At 37.1% G+C, this 15506-nt stretch overlaps 1 protein-coding gene across 1 annotated transcript; it reads right to left on the minus strand.

Annotated features, from left to right (window-relative positions):
• Positions 1–514: 514 nt before the first annotated feature.
• On the minus strand, positions 515–1468 carry LOC102474454 (olfactory receptor-like protein OLF3). Its single transcript, XM_006159615.1, has one exon. It carries the CDS (start codon positions 1466–1468, stop codon positions 515–517), a length of 954 nt encoding a protein of 317 aa, XP_006159677.1.
• Positions 1469–15506: the final 14038 nt, after the last annotated feature.

Raw genomic sequence — 15506 nt, forward strand, 5'->3', positions numbered from 1 at the left:
AGGTTTTGCATGAAATATTTTAATGAGCCTTGAAAACAATGCCCTTTTCAGAATAGTGACTCACACATTACTGCATCATGCAGTATTTTAAGTCAGACTTTATGTGAGAAAAAGCACTCTGTTCCCAATGGAAACAAATAAACTCTTTAAAAATGTAGATAAATAGAAATAAGTTCAAGGTAATATTTGTGTATGGGGCATTATTACAAGCAATGTGATAAATCAAGACAGTAAATGGGATATTTTTCAAGTACTCTCAAGCCATAAAAGTAGAGATTAAGTGTGCAAAGGTCTATTGCAGATGTGCTTAACTCCACTGAATATGGTGTAATGACATAACAAAACCCCATCCTACACACCCTATCCCAGCCACTCAGCCTCCAAAAGAGTATCACAGTATTCATTCGGTCATCTCCTTGCTGGTTTCCAGGGCAATGAAGTTGGTTTGTCACATTTGAGTTTGATGGAGAGCACAGAGGCAAAGGTCTCTTTTCTCAGTCATGCTCATGAGTCATCACGTTGGCAGTTTTAATGTCACTCCAGAGAATTTCCCTAATAGTTTCTGCCAGGCTCCCTTTACCTCCTTATTCCTTAGACTATAAATCATGGGGTTCAGCATGGGCATCAGAATGGCATAGAAGAGAGAGATCAACTTCTCCTGAAGGACGGAGGGACCAGAGTGGGGCTGGATATATGTGAAAATGGTCGTGCCATAACACAGGGCAACCACTGTGAGGTGAGAGGCACAGGTGTGGAAGGCTTTCTTCTTGCCCTCTGTAGACTGGATCGTCAGGATGGTAGAGATGATCCGGATATAGGATAAAAGAACCAGGCAGAAGGGTGTCATCAGAAGGATGATGCTAGACACCATGATGGCGACCTCATTGGAGGAGGTGTCCACACAGGCCAGCCTGACCACAGCTAGAATTTCACAGGATATATGGTCAATATACTTGTTGGTGCACATGGGCAGCTGAAAGGTGATGACTGTCTGCATGAGAGAGTTGGTGGAGCCACTGACCCAGGATATGACAGTCAACCTGGTACACAGTGCTCTATGCATGATGACTGAGTATCGCAGGGGATCACACACAGCCACATAACGGTCATAGGCCATCACTGCCAGTAGGACAAACTCAATCCCACCCAAGCCCAAAGAGAAAAATAACTGGGCCGCACAGCTCACGTATGGGATTACTTTATGTTCTTTAAGAAAATGCACCAGCATCTGAGGGACTATGCTTGTGGCATAAGAGACATCAACAAGGGAGAGGTTGGTGAGAAAGAAATACATGGGGGTGTGGAGTCGGCTGTCCAGTCTGATCAGGAGAATAATGAGAAAGTTCCCCATCACTGTCATGAGATATGTGACCAAGAATAAGGCAAAGAGGGAAACTTGAGTGTTCCAGTCACTGGACAGGCCAAGGAGAATAAATTCTTTTACCCATGTCTTATTATTGGGTCCCATTTAAAAAATGCAAGGATTATTAAACTGCAGGGAAAAAGAAAAAAAAGAAAAGAACCAGGAAAACCAAAAGCTACTGAATCAAAGAAACTTAAGTCAAATGTCTTTAGAATGCATACTGCTAGCCTTAAACAAATGTTTCAGATGATCCATGAGGCTCAGACGCTGTTGCTGTCTTTATGCCACATATCCACTCTGCATCTGGAATACAATACATACATTAGAACATAATCTGATCTTGGGGAGGTCTGTAAAGCCTATAGACAATGTAGTGTGATGTTTTGGAGCTTTTTGTCATTACTAACTTACCTCAATAGCCAGAACAGGGAGGCTTTCACTAGTGATAACAACAAAATGGCAGAATAGGGAGTCTCAGCCTCTACTCTGGCCCACTGAAAGGGTTGTTAGTGTATAAATGCACAGACGACCCAAAGTCCCTATTCCACTGGCTGAATAAATTCAGATGCAACATTTACTGGTGCTAATTGGTTGACCTTCTATTGCATGCTCTTGATCACTGCCAGAATAGTATTCCTTCATTTATTTCACTTATCAATCATCTTCTGGTTCCCCTTTTCCTGACTGATTCTTGTTCCCTCCTTATATAAACTACCCAGCTCAATTTAGGAAAAGGAACCTTTGCTATAAAATCACCATACTAAATTTTTCTTTCACCCTCAAAGTTCTCAAATGTGGGGTATCCCTCCCACTGAGTGTATTTCCTCATAACATTCATCCTTTGAGTCATGCAAATATGGTTTCACCCTCACTAATTTCTAGAAATTCCACTCTTTTATTTTATTAGTTTTAAGATTTTTGCCATAATGCTTGTGTGCTCACCAGAGAGAGAGAGACAAAGTGAGAAATTTTCCCCCAGGGTTTGGCCCCAGAACAGTCTCTTCTTCTCCAATCTCCTCTTGGGATTTTGCATATGCACACACACATGCATAGAGTTTTTTTCAATCCAACAATTCTGGGACTCAAACCATGCTGTTGGCTATTTGGAATCCAGCAACATTAACTACCAGTTCCCCGCTGGTCCTAAAATTGCACTTTTAATAGTCTTTTATGGCTTTCTAAAAATCACACCCAGAGACTTTTATTTTATACACACACACACACACACACACACACACATATATATATATATATATATATATATATATATATATTTTTTTTTAAACAGTCTCTCTATTTCTTTTTTTTCTTTTTTTTTTTTGAGAGATTTCGCTATAGGGCGTGTGCGCTCGCCAGACAGACAGAGACAGAGAGACAGCAAGTGAGAAATCACCCACCAGTGGGGATGGTCATGCCACAATCCCTTCTCCTCCATTCTCCTCTTGGGATCTTGGGCACACACGCACACACACCCGGTGTGAGTTTTAAGCCACCGGGTCCAGGACGTGAACCGCAGTCGACTATGTGGGAGTCCAGCAACATAGCCATTATGCTAACTGCTGGTCCCATCTCCAAGCTTAATTCTATGAAACTCTTCTGCTCTGATTTTCTTTCAACTAATTCTCTCTCTCTGTGTTCTTGGATAATTCTTTTCAATTCTTCTGCCTCGTTATTGTGAGCATTTTCTAAAACTCAGTACTCAAAATCTGTATTCTTCTTTCTACAGGTTTTCCTTAAAGGATGTATCTATAACAGTTACTATCAGCCATGGTTCACTCCCAATTCTACATTTATCACTTAGACTTCCCTACAAAAGTCCAGATACTTCTTACAATAATTTACTGAATATTTTTCTCAATAGTTCACCATTGATTCAACTCCTCTCTGCATAATCCAATTCCCTCCTGATTCCTTTATTTCTATCAGTGAAACTAAAATTCTCCTACTATCCGAAGGCATCAGGTTTGGGGTTTTTTTTCCCCTCTTTTTCACCCCTTCACAGAATTAATTATCTTCTTTCATTCTTACGCTATATATTTTCACATCTCTTTTAATCTTCATTCACACTGTTAATATTCCCAGTGCATGTCTCAGCACAGCCCATCTGACGAAGTTCAATAATTTCTTCATAATTCTCACTGATTTGACCTGCTCTCATTCCAAAGCACACTATACTCTACCTCTGGAATGATTCTCCTAAGATATAGTCATACCACTTTTCATATACAATCGGACCTTGTAAGTTCTAACTGCTTACAGAATTCAATATATCCTGGATAAGAAAGTATCCAATTTCTTGGTAATCTGTCCTACCCTATCTATCTTTTATTTTATTATTGTGGCCTTTATTATCACCCGTGTATTTTCTAGCAAAGTATTTTATTGCAATACCCAGCCCATCAAATGCCTTTAATGGATTTGTTCACTAATTAATTTAAACTCTTCAAAGATTGTATTAGACATTTTCTTGATTTGATAATTAAAATATTAAATAATTACATTCAAATATTCTTTTTTATTATTCTTTTTTCTTAAGAGAGATTTTTGCTTTAGGATATGTGCACTCACCAGAGAGACAGAGAGATAAAGCAAAAAATCACACCTCCCCCCTTAAGGAGGATGGCCATGCCATATCCCTTCTCTTTATTCTCCTCTCAGGATCTTGTGTATGCATGCATACATTCTCGGCATAAGTTTTAAGTTGCCGTATCTGGGACTCAAACTGTAGTCAATTTATGTAAGAGTCCAGCAATGTAAACATTATACCATCTGCTGGTCCTGACGTCCAAATATTCTTATTATTTATACTCATAGAGTCCATTTTTGGACTCATGGTAAATAGAACAGACATAATCCTTGTATTTCGAAAGTTAAATGAAGGGAAAAAAAGCCTGTTGGTCAAATGATTTTACACACCTACAATACCATCTCCACATTATCATGGACTCAGTTTTCAGCTAAATAGAGAGGGATTCTTAGTCTGTTTTCAGAATCCAGAGGAAAATAAATGCTACACAGTGCATTACATATTCAAACACATGATGTCAGAGAGCTAAAGCTGGTCTTGGCTCCTCAGGTGAGCTGAAACTACCCCTAAAACTATGCTTTATAGTGATATAAACATTGATGAAAAACAACATCAAAGACAGACTTTTGAAGATACTTGTTCCATTTTCTCTGTACAAACATGTCAAAACCCTCTTAATATAGAGCTAGGAATATAGAGCTAGGAGCATAACTCTGTTCAAGGCAGTTTTGACAGTACACAGGTAGAGTCAGTCCTGTTTAGATCTTCCTCCTGTGCAAGCCTGTTTTGCGATTCTTTTCTCAGCATTCATTCCCAACTCCAGCTGTTTTATCTTTTTGTAGGTACCTAATTTCCTTTAAGCAACAAAATTTTATTTAACATACATTGGGTCATATCATCCTCATAATGAGCAAACCTCAAACCGCACTTCTTTATATATGTTTTCAGCTTTCTTTATCTATTCAAAAGTAAGCAATCCATGTTATCTATTCAGAACATATTATTGAAAAATGACTGACTATAGTTTATCTCCTTAGATGCTCATATTAAGAAGGAAAGTATGCATCATGCTTGTTCCTTAAGAGTTGTGGTAGAAGGATAGGGCCAGCAGTTGGCGAAATGGCTGTCTCTAGACTCATGTAGTTGACCGCAGTTCGAGTCCTGGGCCCAGCAGCTTAAACATGCCAGGTGTGTATGCATACATGCCCAAGATTCCAAGAGGAGAATAGAGGAAAAGGGATTGCAATGCAGCCATCCCCTGGGGGCTGATTTCTTGTTTTCTGTCTCTCTATCTCTTTCTGTCTTTCTGGTGAGCTCATGCGCCCTATAGCAAAAACCTCTCCAAAAAAATAAGTGTTGTGGTAGAAGTAACATAATTACTATGGACATGATAAATAGAACACAGTAAGTACTATAATAAAAAGAATGACATTAAAATAATCCACTGCAAATTATCTTTTTATTGTCTTATATCAATACTTGAAATTAGAATATAAATAATTTATTAATAATATGTTAAGTTTGGCTTTCTTATGAGTATTTTTTGGGAGGGAGAGGTTTTTGCTATAGAACACATGAGCTCACCAGAAAGACAGAGACAGAGAGACAGAAAGCGAGAAATCACCCCCCCAGGGGGGACGGCCACACTGCAATACCTTTTCCTTCATTTTCCTTTCGGGATCTTAGGCACACATGCACACATGCCCAGTGTGAGTTTAAACCATAGGGTCCCGGACTTGAACCACGGTCAGCTACATGGGAGTCCAGCGACATAGTCATTACACTAACTGCTGGTCCCGCTTTTAAAATTTTTAGCTGTAATTATTCTATTGGATCACCTGGGAAGTCCTGACACATTTTTGCATAGAAAAACAAGTCATGACCTCTCTCATGACCAAATAAATGATATTTTTAAAAAATATGAATTATAGACTTTCTTTGACCCTTTAAAATAAGTTACGCAAAAGTAGAAAACCTGGGACCCTGGCAAATGGAAAAGGGATGAGGAATAACACTGAAGCTATAGGAGTAATTAGATATGAGCAAAAAAGAACCACCACACCTTTTCTATCCCAATTAGCATTAAAAAACAAAAATAAAGTTTCAAATTCTTTATACAATCCTTTTGTAGAGCTTATTACAAGAACTTAACTAAAATGTTCTTTTTGAAAATACAAAATCTGTCTATTTAGCCTTAAGACTACATGACCTTTTGTATTAAGTTTTAAGCAACCTAGGTTGGGAGAAATGAATCCTCAACAGAGAAATAGAGACATGGAGACAGATGTTTCTTTCATGTTAGTCAAAACAACTCGGAGCCATACCTTTATACCGTTGAGATGTCAATAGAAATGACATTTCCATTAAGAGAAAGATTTCTCTAACTGATGACTGCAGACTTGGTTGAGGCAGACACTGAGTGTATCCATCATAAGTAGGAATGTTCGCACTATCCTCATTTGGAGAAAAAGGGTGCCAGGGCACTGTGGGAGGCAGGTCTCTCAAAGATGGGTTTACTTCCTAATTCTAAAAGAACAGTTTACTTTGTTCTCTTAAAAGTAGTGCTATCTTCTTCCACTCTGATTTGGTTACCTGACTTTTCACATATCTCAGGCCAGGTACACAGATCCTGCTTCTCAAACATGTGCAACCCTAATATTCACCTCTCGTGATCTATTTTATTGTGCTCTCTTTGTGTAAATTCTCACCTTCTTTATATCTCTTCTTCTAGAGCTAAGACTAGAGTATTCTACTGCAGTATAATTCTCCCATTCTGGCATGCTTCTCAGTGGCATCTCTACAGTCAATGCTAGATGAATCAATCATTGAATGAGAAGAGTAAGAGATCTAAATTCTAGTTCCAGTTTACTGTCTCAAGGCTGAAGGTCTTTGAAGAACCCATTTGTCAACTTACATGTTTATTTCTTGCTAAAAGGAAAATCACCATATTGTGGGTAGCAAATCTTTAGTGAATTAATGGAGATTAGAAGCTTCAGGTAATTGATAAATTATTTTTTCTGGAAATGTAATACAGTAATATTTCTACCACCTGCTTTCAATATCAATATTTAACTGAAGATTTTGTCATTCTGGGCTTCTTCCCTAATTGTCATTTTCTCCTCGTGTCAGTATCAAACCTTGGAATCAACAAGCTTATTTAGAAAAATCGTACTCAAGTCTAAAGCCTCTGCAAAGCAGTTATGTTTTCTTTTCAGTGACACCAGGATGAAAAGAGCTCACTAGACATGTTTCATAATCTTAATCTAAAGACCCTAACAAGCTAAATCATTTTTATCTCTGTCCTTTCTAAATCCACACTTCCATATTTTCTTCATATCTTTAGAGTATTAACCGGTGCCTGACAAAATAAACATGTCTACTCCACTCTAGGTTTAAGTTAGTTTTAAAGACTGCTTCCCTCCAACACAATGAAAGACCATAGAGATTAGATATCCCCAAATTTTTTGGACTCCTGGACTCATAACTCACTGGGGACTAATTTCGATTACAAAAGACACTACTGGGAGGAAGGTGACAAGGGCTCCAAAACAGTTAAGACACAGACCTAATGAAGTTGGCAGCAGCTCCATTGGCAATGTAGGGCTGACAGATGCCCCTTAGGAGCTCCACACATTAGTGTTAATTTTGTCACCACTCCCAATTCTCTAGGGGAGGACCTTGATGCTGCCCTCTTCTCCTTGTGGAAGATTTCTCTCCTCCATCCTTTTGTCATCTAATATCTTCACTGAAGACTTACAAAAATGCCAAGGAAAGCATCTTCTGGATTTTTAAGATGTTCTCTTATACCCAGCCCAATATTTAGATCTCAATGCCCTAATTCTAGTGAACACCTAAATCCAAACCTGGTGTAAACACCAATTCTCCCCTGTTGGCTACAGATGCCCTTACCTACTTTTTGAGAGATTGTGAAGATGTCTTTCACCCCCTTGACATAATATGCAAAGGGTCTAATGATGTTCTGTGAGTGATGCAAGTATGATGGATATTCTAGGGGATTTGTCATGGAACTATTTCCTTTAATTGCCAGAGAGTGCATGAAGCAGGGTAAGAGAAGTATCTGCCAATGCGGGATTATGATGCTATTTCCTTTAATTGCCAGAGAGTGCATGAAGGAGGGTAAGAGAAGTGAGTATCTGCCAATGGGGGATTATGATGTTTCAATTTCTTCTGTTTCTCCACCCTGTTGGGATTTGGAGCATGTATGCACATATACTCAATGTGTTTTTCAAGCTATATGGTTGGCCTAGTGGAATCTGCTCTTTTAACCATTACCAGCAGGGCAGCCCAATCTGGTGCTATTTAATTTTCAATAGTAGTGGCATTACATAAACAAGTCCAAAGCTCTCAATCTGCAAAATGTTGATAAAGGGAATATTATCAGCCATCAAAAAGGTATAAAGGAACAAGGTCATGAAAACACCATAACTCAGAAGTTTGAAATTTCTATACCTCTTTAAACTTTATTTTAATTAAGTTTGGTATTTTGAGAGGATTATATATTCACACATAGTTGTATTATATAATATATTGTTGGAAAGTTGTTGGAAAGTCATGATGCATTTTTGCATAGGAAAAAAAAAAAAAACAGAAAAAATATGCCATGACTTTTCCAAAGACCCAATAGAAGTATCCCTTGGAACCTCACCCAGTTTCCTCCAATAATGTCATCTTGCAAAGCTATACTAACATATTACAATCAGGCCAGCCAAGTGGTATGGTGGTAAGGTGACTAGATCTCACATGGCCAACTGCATGGCAGCTTCAGAAGCACACCAGGCATGTGTGTGTGCATGCCCAAAATCCCAAAAGGAGAATGGAGAAGGGATTCAGGGGTGGGTATTCTCCCTAGGAGTGCTTTCTCTCTCTCTCCACCAAGCATATGCAGTCTATAGCAAAGAATAAAATGTAATCTATCATAACCAAGATATGAACACTGATACAGTGAAGATACAGAACATTTTCATCACTATAAGAACTTCTCAAGTTGCCTTTTTAGAACTATACCGACTTCCATCCTGCCACCACCCTCTCCTTAACCTGCAGTCATCACTCTCTGTTCTCCATATCTATAATTTTGGCATTTCAAGAGTGATACATAAGTGGAATCACACATAATGTCCCTTTTTACTCAGTATAAATCTCTGGATTTTAATTTAGATTGTTTTTGTTTTTGTTTTGTTTTGTTTTGGAGAGGTTTTTTCGCTATAGGGAGCGTGCGCTGGCCAGACAGACAGAGACAGACATAGAGACAGAAAGCGAGAAATCCCCCCCCCAAGGGGGATGGTCACACTACAATCCCTTCTCCTCCATTCTCCTCTCGGGATCTTGGGCACGCACGCACACGCACCTGGCGTGAGTTTTAAGCCACCGAGTCTGGGACGTGAACCGCGGTCGACTATGTGGGAGTCCAGCGACATAGCCATTACGCTAACTGCTGGTTCCCTAATTTAGGTTGTTTTGTATATCAATACTTCATTCCTTTTTAATGCTAAGGAATATTCTATTGTAATGTATGCATCACCTTTTGTTTAATCATTCAAACGTTGAAGAACACCTGTATTGTTTCTAGAGTGGGAATATTATAAGTAAAACTGGCATATATGTTCATGTTTTTATGTGCCCATAAGTGTTTATTTCATTGGAATAAATGCCTAGAAGTGCAACTGCTATTAGTTACATGGTTAGGTTTCAAAGGATTTTGTTTGTTTGTTTAAGAAACTGCTAAGCTGTTTTCCACAGTGGCTATATCATTTTATATTCCCACTAGAAATGTATTAATGATCTATTTTTCCTCATCCTCATTTTTGTGTTGTTACCATTTAAAAGAAAAAAAAGTTAGCCATTATGGTTGTTTTAGCTGCATTTTCCTAATGGTTGATGATGTTGGAAATGTTTTCATGATCTTGTTATCTGTATATCTTCTTCAATAAGATATCCCTTAATATCTTTTGTACATGGCCTAATTAAATTGTGAGTTTTTCTTTTTTTTCAGATAATTTTTTTTTTTGCTATATGGCACATATGCTCATCAGAGAGACAGAAAGAGACAGTGAGACAGAAAGCAAGAAATCTCTCCCCAGTGAGGATGGCCACACCACAATCCCTTCTCCTCCATTCTCTTCTCAGGATTTTGGGCACGCACGCACATGTGTGAGGTGAGTTTCAATCTGCCTGATCTAGGTCTTGATTCACCATGGACCATCTGGGAGTTCAGCGACATAACCATTACACCATCTGTTGGTCCCAGATTATGTGTTTTTCTACAACTAAACTTTATTCTTTATCTATTCTAAATAGTATTTAGAATACTATGTGGTTTGCAAATATTTTCTTCTAGCTTATAGGTTGACTTTTTATCTTTTTAATACAGTCTATTTCAGAGAATAGAATTTTTAGAGCATGGTGATGTCTAATTTTTCATTTCATTTATATTGCTTTTCAATCTCAAGTTTAATAACTCTTTGCTTTATCTTACACTTGAAAGTCTTCATACATTATTTTCTAAAATTTTTACTTTTTACATTTCAATATATGCTCTAAATGCAGTTAATATTTGAAATAAGATGTAAGGTATAGTGGAGTTTTGTTATGTTTGTTGTTTTGTCTTTCCATTTGCTTTTTATGGAGTTTTTTATTTCTTTGTTTTTTGCCTGTTGTGGCCGATTGTTTCAGCATTATTTGTTAAAAAGGCTAAACTTTCATTAAACTACTTTTATAGCTTTGTCAAAATCAGTGGGATATGTTTGTGTGAGTTTATTTCTGACTCTGTTACATTCCTTTGATCTATGTTTTTATTTCTTTGCAATTACTACATAAGCTTGATTACTACCAATATAAAATAGATTTATATTACTACCAATATAAAATAGATCTATAAATAAATAGATTGGTTCCTTCCACTTTACTCTCTTTTTAATTTTTTTTTAGAAAGATTTTTGCTATGTGGCATGCATGCCCTCACCATAGAGACAGAGAAACAGAAAGTGAGAAATTACTCTCTAGAGAATATGATCATGCCACAATCCCTTCTCCTCCATTCTCCTCTTGGGATAGCATATGCACATGCACCCAGTGAGAGTTTTAAGTTGCCAGGTCCAGGGTTCAAACCACAGTCGACTATATGGGAGTCCAGTGATGTAAACATTATACCATCTGCTGTTCCCTTAATAATTATTTTCAATTCCTCAATTTCATCTGTTATTCCATATAAATTTCAAAAATAATCTTCTCAATATCTACAAAAATATGTGATGGAATTTTGATAGAAATTGTGTTAAACCTGAATGTTGACAGATAGAATTAAAATTTTTACTGTGTTGAGTCTTCAAATCTGCAAACATGGTATATGTTTCCATTTTTCAAAATTGTTTTTATTTTTTTCATAACAACCTGTAGACTATGTGAAATAAAGAGAAGACAGAAACTTGAGTTTGTCAGGGTACCATCCAAGGGAAAATAAATGGGAAGATCTACGCACTGAGCTTACTTCACAGGGTTAAGAGAAGGCATAAAGAGGAATTTCGACCACTGAAGAACCTCTGCCCGGACTTCACCCTCCTGCTCCCCAGTCTAGCCAGGAGCCAGACTAAGCAAATCAGCAGCCATCTATATTTGAGTTACAAGTGGCCCCATTCAGGAATTTTGACCACCAGAGTCCCTCTGCATACTATTAAATGTCCAAACATGCCAATCAGTATCCTAGAAGGTGAAAAAAACTAAGAAGGGCATTGATAATCTATCCCATAAAATCTTGGAAGAAAACTTTCCAAACCTAAAGAGGCACTCAAATATCCAAACCCAAAAAATACAAAGGACCCTACATAGAATCAACCCAAGAAGATCTTCCCCGAGGCATCATAATCAGATTGACCAAAACCACAGAGACAAGATACTGAAACTGACAAAAGAGAAATGCCGAGTTACTTTCAAAGGATATCTCATAAGGCTAACTTTGGATCTCTCATCAGAAACAATGCAAGCAAGGAAAGAAGGAAAATATATTCAAAGTGTTAAGTGAAAAACAATTTTAACAAAGAATAGTATTCCCGGCAAGATTATCTTTCATACAGGGAAAAAAAAATTCTCAGATAAACAAAACCTGAAAGAATTTACCAACACCATACCAGCTTTCCAAAAAGTGCTGAAGGGAGTGCTATATCAGGAAAACTAAAGTGGGACACAGAAATAAGAGTACAAGAAACAACCGAGAGCATGGCCAACCTAATGGCAGGGACAAGTCTGAATTTGAATATTAACTTCCAGTTTAAGTGGAAAGATCAGTTCACAGTAACACTGCAAATTCAATAGAAGAGAAATTAATTATGTGACTCTGAACTAGTGAAATTGAAATTTTTTACTTTAGACTAAAACATTGCTGATTTCTTCAATGCTTTGATTTCCATATTTAAGGATTTTTGTCTTCTCTTGAACCGTTGATAGGTTCATCTACCTACTATTTGAACTGAATCCTAACCCTTTTCCTGGCTTTAAGTTTTAAGCAAATTTCTCTTAACATTTTTTGAGTTTGATTTATTAAAACTAAAACTTTTTTGAAATTAATTGCAATAAAAAATACCTAGGAATAACTATTTAATGACTGCAGTAAGCTATATAGCCTCAGCGAAATGCTACTTTATATTATGTTTACTTTACTCACTGAGGTTTATGCATAAAGTCAGACATGTATTCTTAAATATGTATATACCAATTGTGCTTGATATTGAAAGTCTTTAAATTAATTAAGATCTTTAGTGAATCAATAAAATGTGAAAAAAAATGGCATAGAAAACAACTGTATATACCAGAGACAGTGTGGGGTAAGGGGGAGGGAAGAGTTGACAGAGGGTGAGAGGTAGGGAATCAAGTGTAAATAAAGCAAAATATTTAAGAAGTAAGAAATAGAAAATTATTTGTTGATGATAACATGTATGGAAATATCCTTGATTGAGCCAATACACAATGTATACTGGGTGGAAAATCTCATTTTGTATACTGTATTGATACATAGTGAATTGCTATAAATAAATAAATAAAAGAGAAGGCATGAAGTCTTAGGAATCCCACTCCTAGAAGAAATAAGAGATATGAAATATATGTATTCAGAGAAAAGTTTAATATTAGGTATTAATTTGGGGGCTGTCCCTTTATTTTGCCTTTAGCTACTCATCCAGTCTCCTACCACAGGAAGAAGACTTCAAAGAATACTTGAAATTTAAAGACATCAACCTTCTCTCAACTCTAGTTCCCTAAACCAAGCTCTCAGTTTGCATGGAGCATAATGAATCAAATGGACAATTAAGAAAGCTACTCTTCGGTTCTCCAATACTGACAATTTTTTCTAAGAAAGCCTTTCTAGAACCAGCAGTTCACATAATGGCTATGTCGCTGGACTCCCATGTAGTCGACCGTGTTTCAAGTACTGGACCCGGAGGCTTAAACTCACGCCGGGCACATGTGCGTGTGTTCTCAAGATCCCGAGAGGAGAATGGAGGAGAAGGGATTGCAGCATAGGGAGGGTAGAGGTTTTGAGGGTTGTCACCCCGGGGGGGGGGGGGGCGTGTAATTTCTTGCTTTCTGTCTCTCTGTCTCTCTCTGTCTTTCTGGTGAGCACACACGCCCTATAACAAAAACCTCTAAAAAAAAGTCTTTCTAATATGCTTGCCTGCCTTCTGCCACTTTGATAGTCTGTCTTACTTGGCATTTGAAGCTAATTGAAAGAACAGATTTGGTTTGTGTGTTTTAGCTAGTGTGCCTAAAGGAAATATTTTCTTCTTGCCCACCCACCTGAAACAGAAAGAGATGCTTCGTGGGCATGTATTTGCAAAGTCCAGTCTCATGACTAATTCTTTCCATTCTTAGAAGACAAGTCAGATTTTAAATTCTATTTATTTAGCTAATTAGTTTAATACAGCCTCCTTCCTTCTCCTTTATGGTCCTTTACCTGATAGCTACTTGGTGATGATTTTCAAAAGCATGTTGGAACCAGCACCCTCCAACTGTGCAGAATGTCTCTGATGGTACTTTGGTTAGAAGGTTGTTTCAAAACCAATGTCCAAGAAAACATTTGATATTTTGTGTGTGTTTGTTAAGAATTATTTCCTTTATTTTATTTATCATTATTGTTATTTTTAATTTGACCATAGCAAGACACACACACACACACAAGAAAGAGAGAGAGAAAAAAATGAGAAAGCAAGCCACTAGTTCCAGAACTCCAACCATGGTCAGCCACGTGGGAGTCCAATGTCTTTAATCACCACATCACCTGCCGGCCTCGGCATTTGATATTCAATCCTTAAAACAATAAAGAAGAAAAGCACAATTTAGCAAGACTAAATGATTTCTATTTTTTTAAATTGCTGGAGTGTGCATGCACGCACCAGAGAGAGACAGACAGAAAAAATGCTCTCCTGAGTAGGAAGCCCAAAGCAGGTAAAACTCTTCTTAATACTTAATGCTCTTGGTTTTCTGTCTCAGAATTTCACAATCCTGACTTATCCTTTCTTCTTGTGGTGTGTAAAAAAATAAAATAAAAAATAAAAAATATTTTTTAAAAAGACCCTGACATTTGATAGAAAGTGGACGAATATGGAAGATTTATTGCTGAGTGAAGTAAGTCAGGCTATGAAATAGAGACATGGTATGTCTCCACTTAACATATACCAACTGTCCATAATCTATGATAGAAACTGAAAGACTGGAGGACACAAAAGCACTGAAAATTGTTATGGGCACTGGGGACAAAGTGGAAGGAGAGTGAGAGGTGAAAAGTGTAGGAAAGGAAATTTGGTGAAAAAAATAAAGAGGTAAGACATTTGTTGGACACAGATATGGTTTATGACCTGTTGATGATGATGTGTACAGTATTCTCAACAGGACTGGTCTGAGAAGTATGTCATGATGGGTAAGTTCTCTTTATAACCTAGATGATGTATAGTGACAATTTATAAATAATAGTAGGAGAATAGAAAAAATGCATCTCTCCTTTTCTAGGATGTATGTGTGAACTATTTGTTTAAAATAAAAGTAGTTATCTTGTTCAGATAAAAAAAAAAGTTAATTAAAAAAAATTAAGTCCAGGAGACTGAAGGAGAAAACAAAACAAAATAAAACAAAAGCCCACAAACAACCATACTGTGTGTTATAGAGATGTACAATTAAATGTGAATTTAAAAAATCATAAAAATTTTTAAATTACTATTATGTGTCTTATATATTCTTAAGCATATGTATGTTAATATTATTTCTTGCTTGAGGTCTCTAAAGAATAATTCTGGGTTTGGAGATCATCTATATAATAACTTTAATAGCTACATTTAAAATTTTAACCAGTTTTAATTTTTAAAAAAAAGCTGTATGGGCACATTTTTATATTCTGTAAAGATGTACAGTGATTAAATGTAAAAAAAATGTTTTTAATAAAATCAATCAGTAATTTTTTTAAATCCCCTGGGGTGAAATGGTGGCACAGCAGTAATATGCTACATTCTGGGAGGCTGACCCAGATGAGAAAGTTCTGGGTTTGCTCTGGAGACCTTCCAGGGTGTACAGACACAAGTCGGACCATGATCTGGGGCGTTGAAGTTGGGGGTAGAT

Source organism: Tupaia chinensis, unplaced genomic scaffold (assembly GCF_000334495.1).
Source record: "Tupaia chinensis unplaced genomic scaffold, TupChi_1.0 Scaffold000637_1, whole genome shotgun sequence".
Classification (NCBI taxonomy): Eukaryota; Metazoa; Chordata; class Mammalia; order Scandentia; family Tupaiidae; genus Tupaia; species Tupaia belangeri.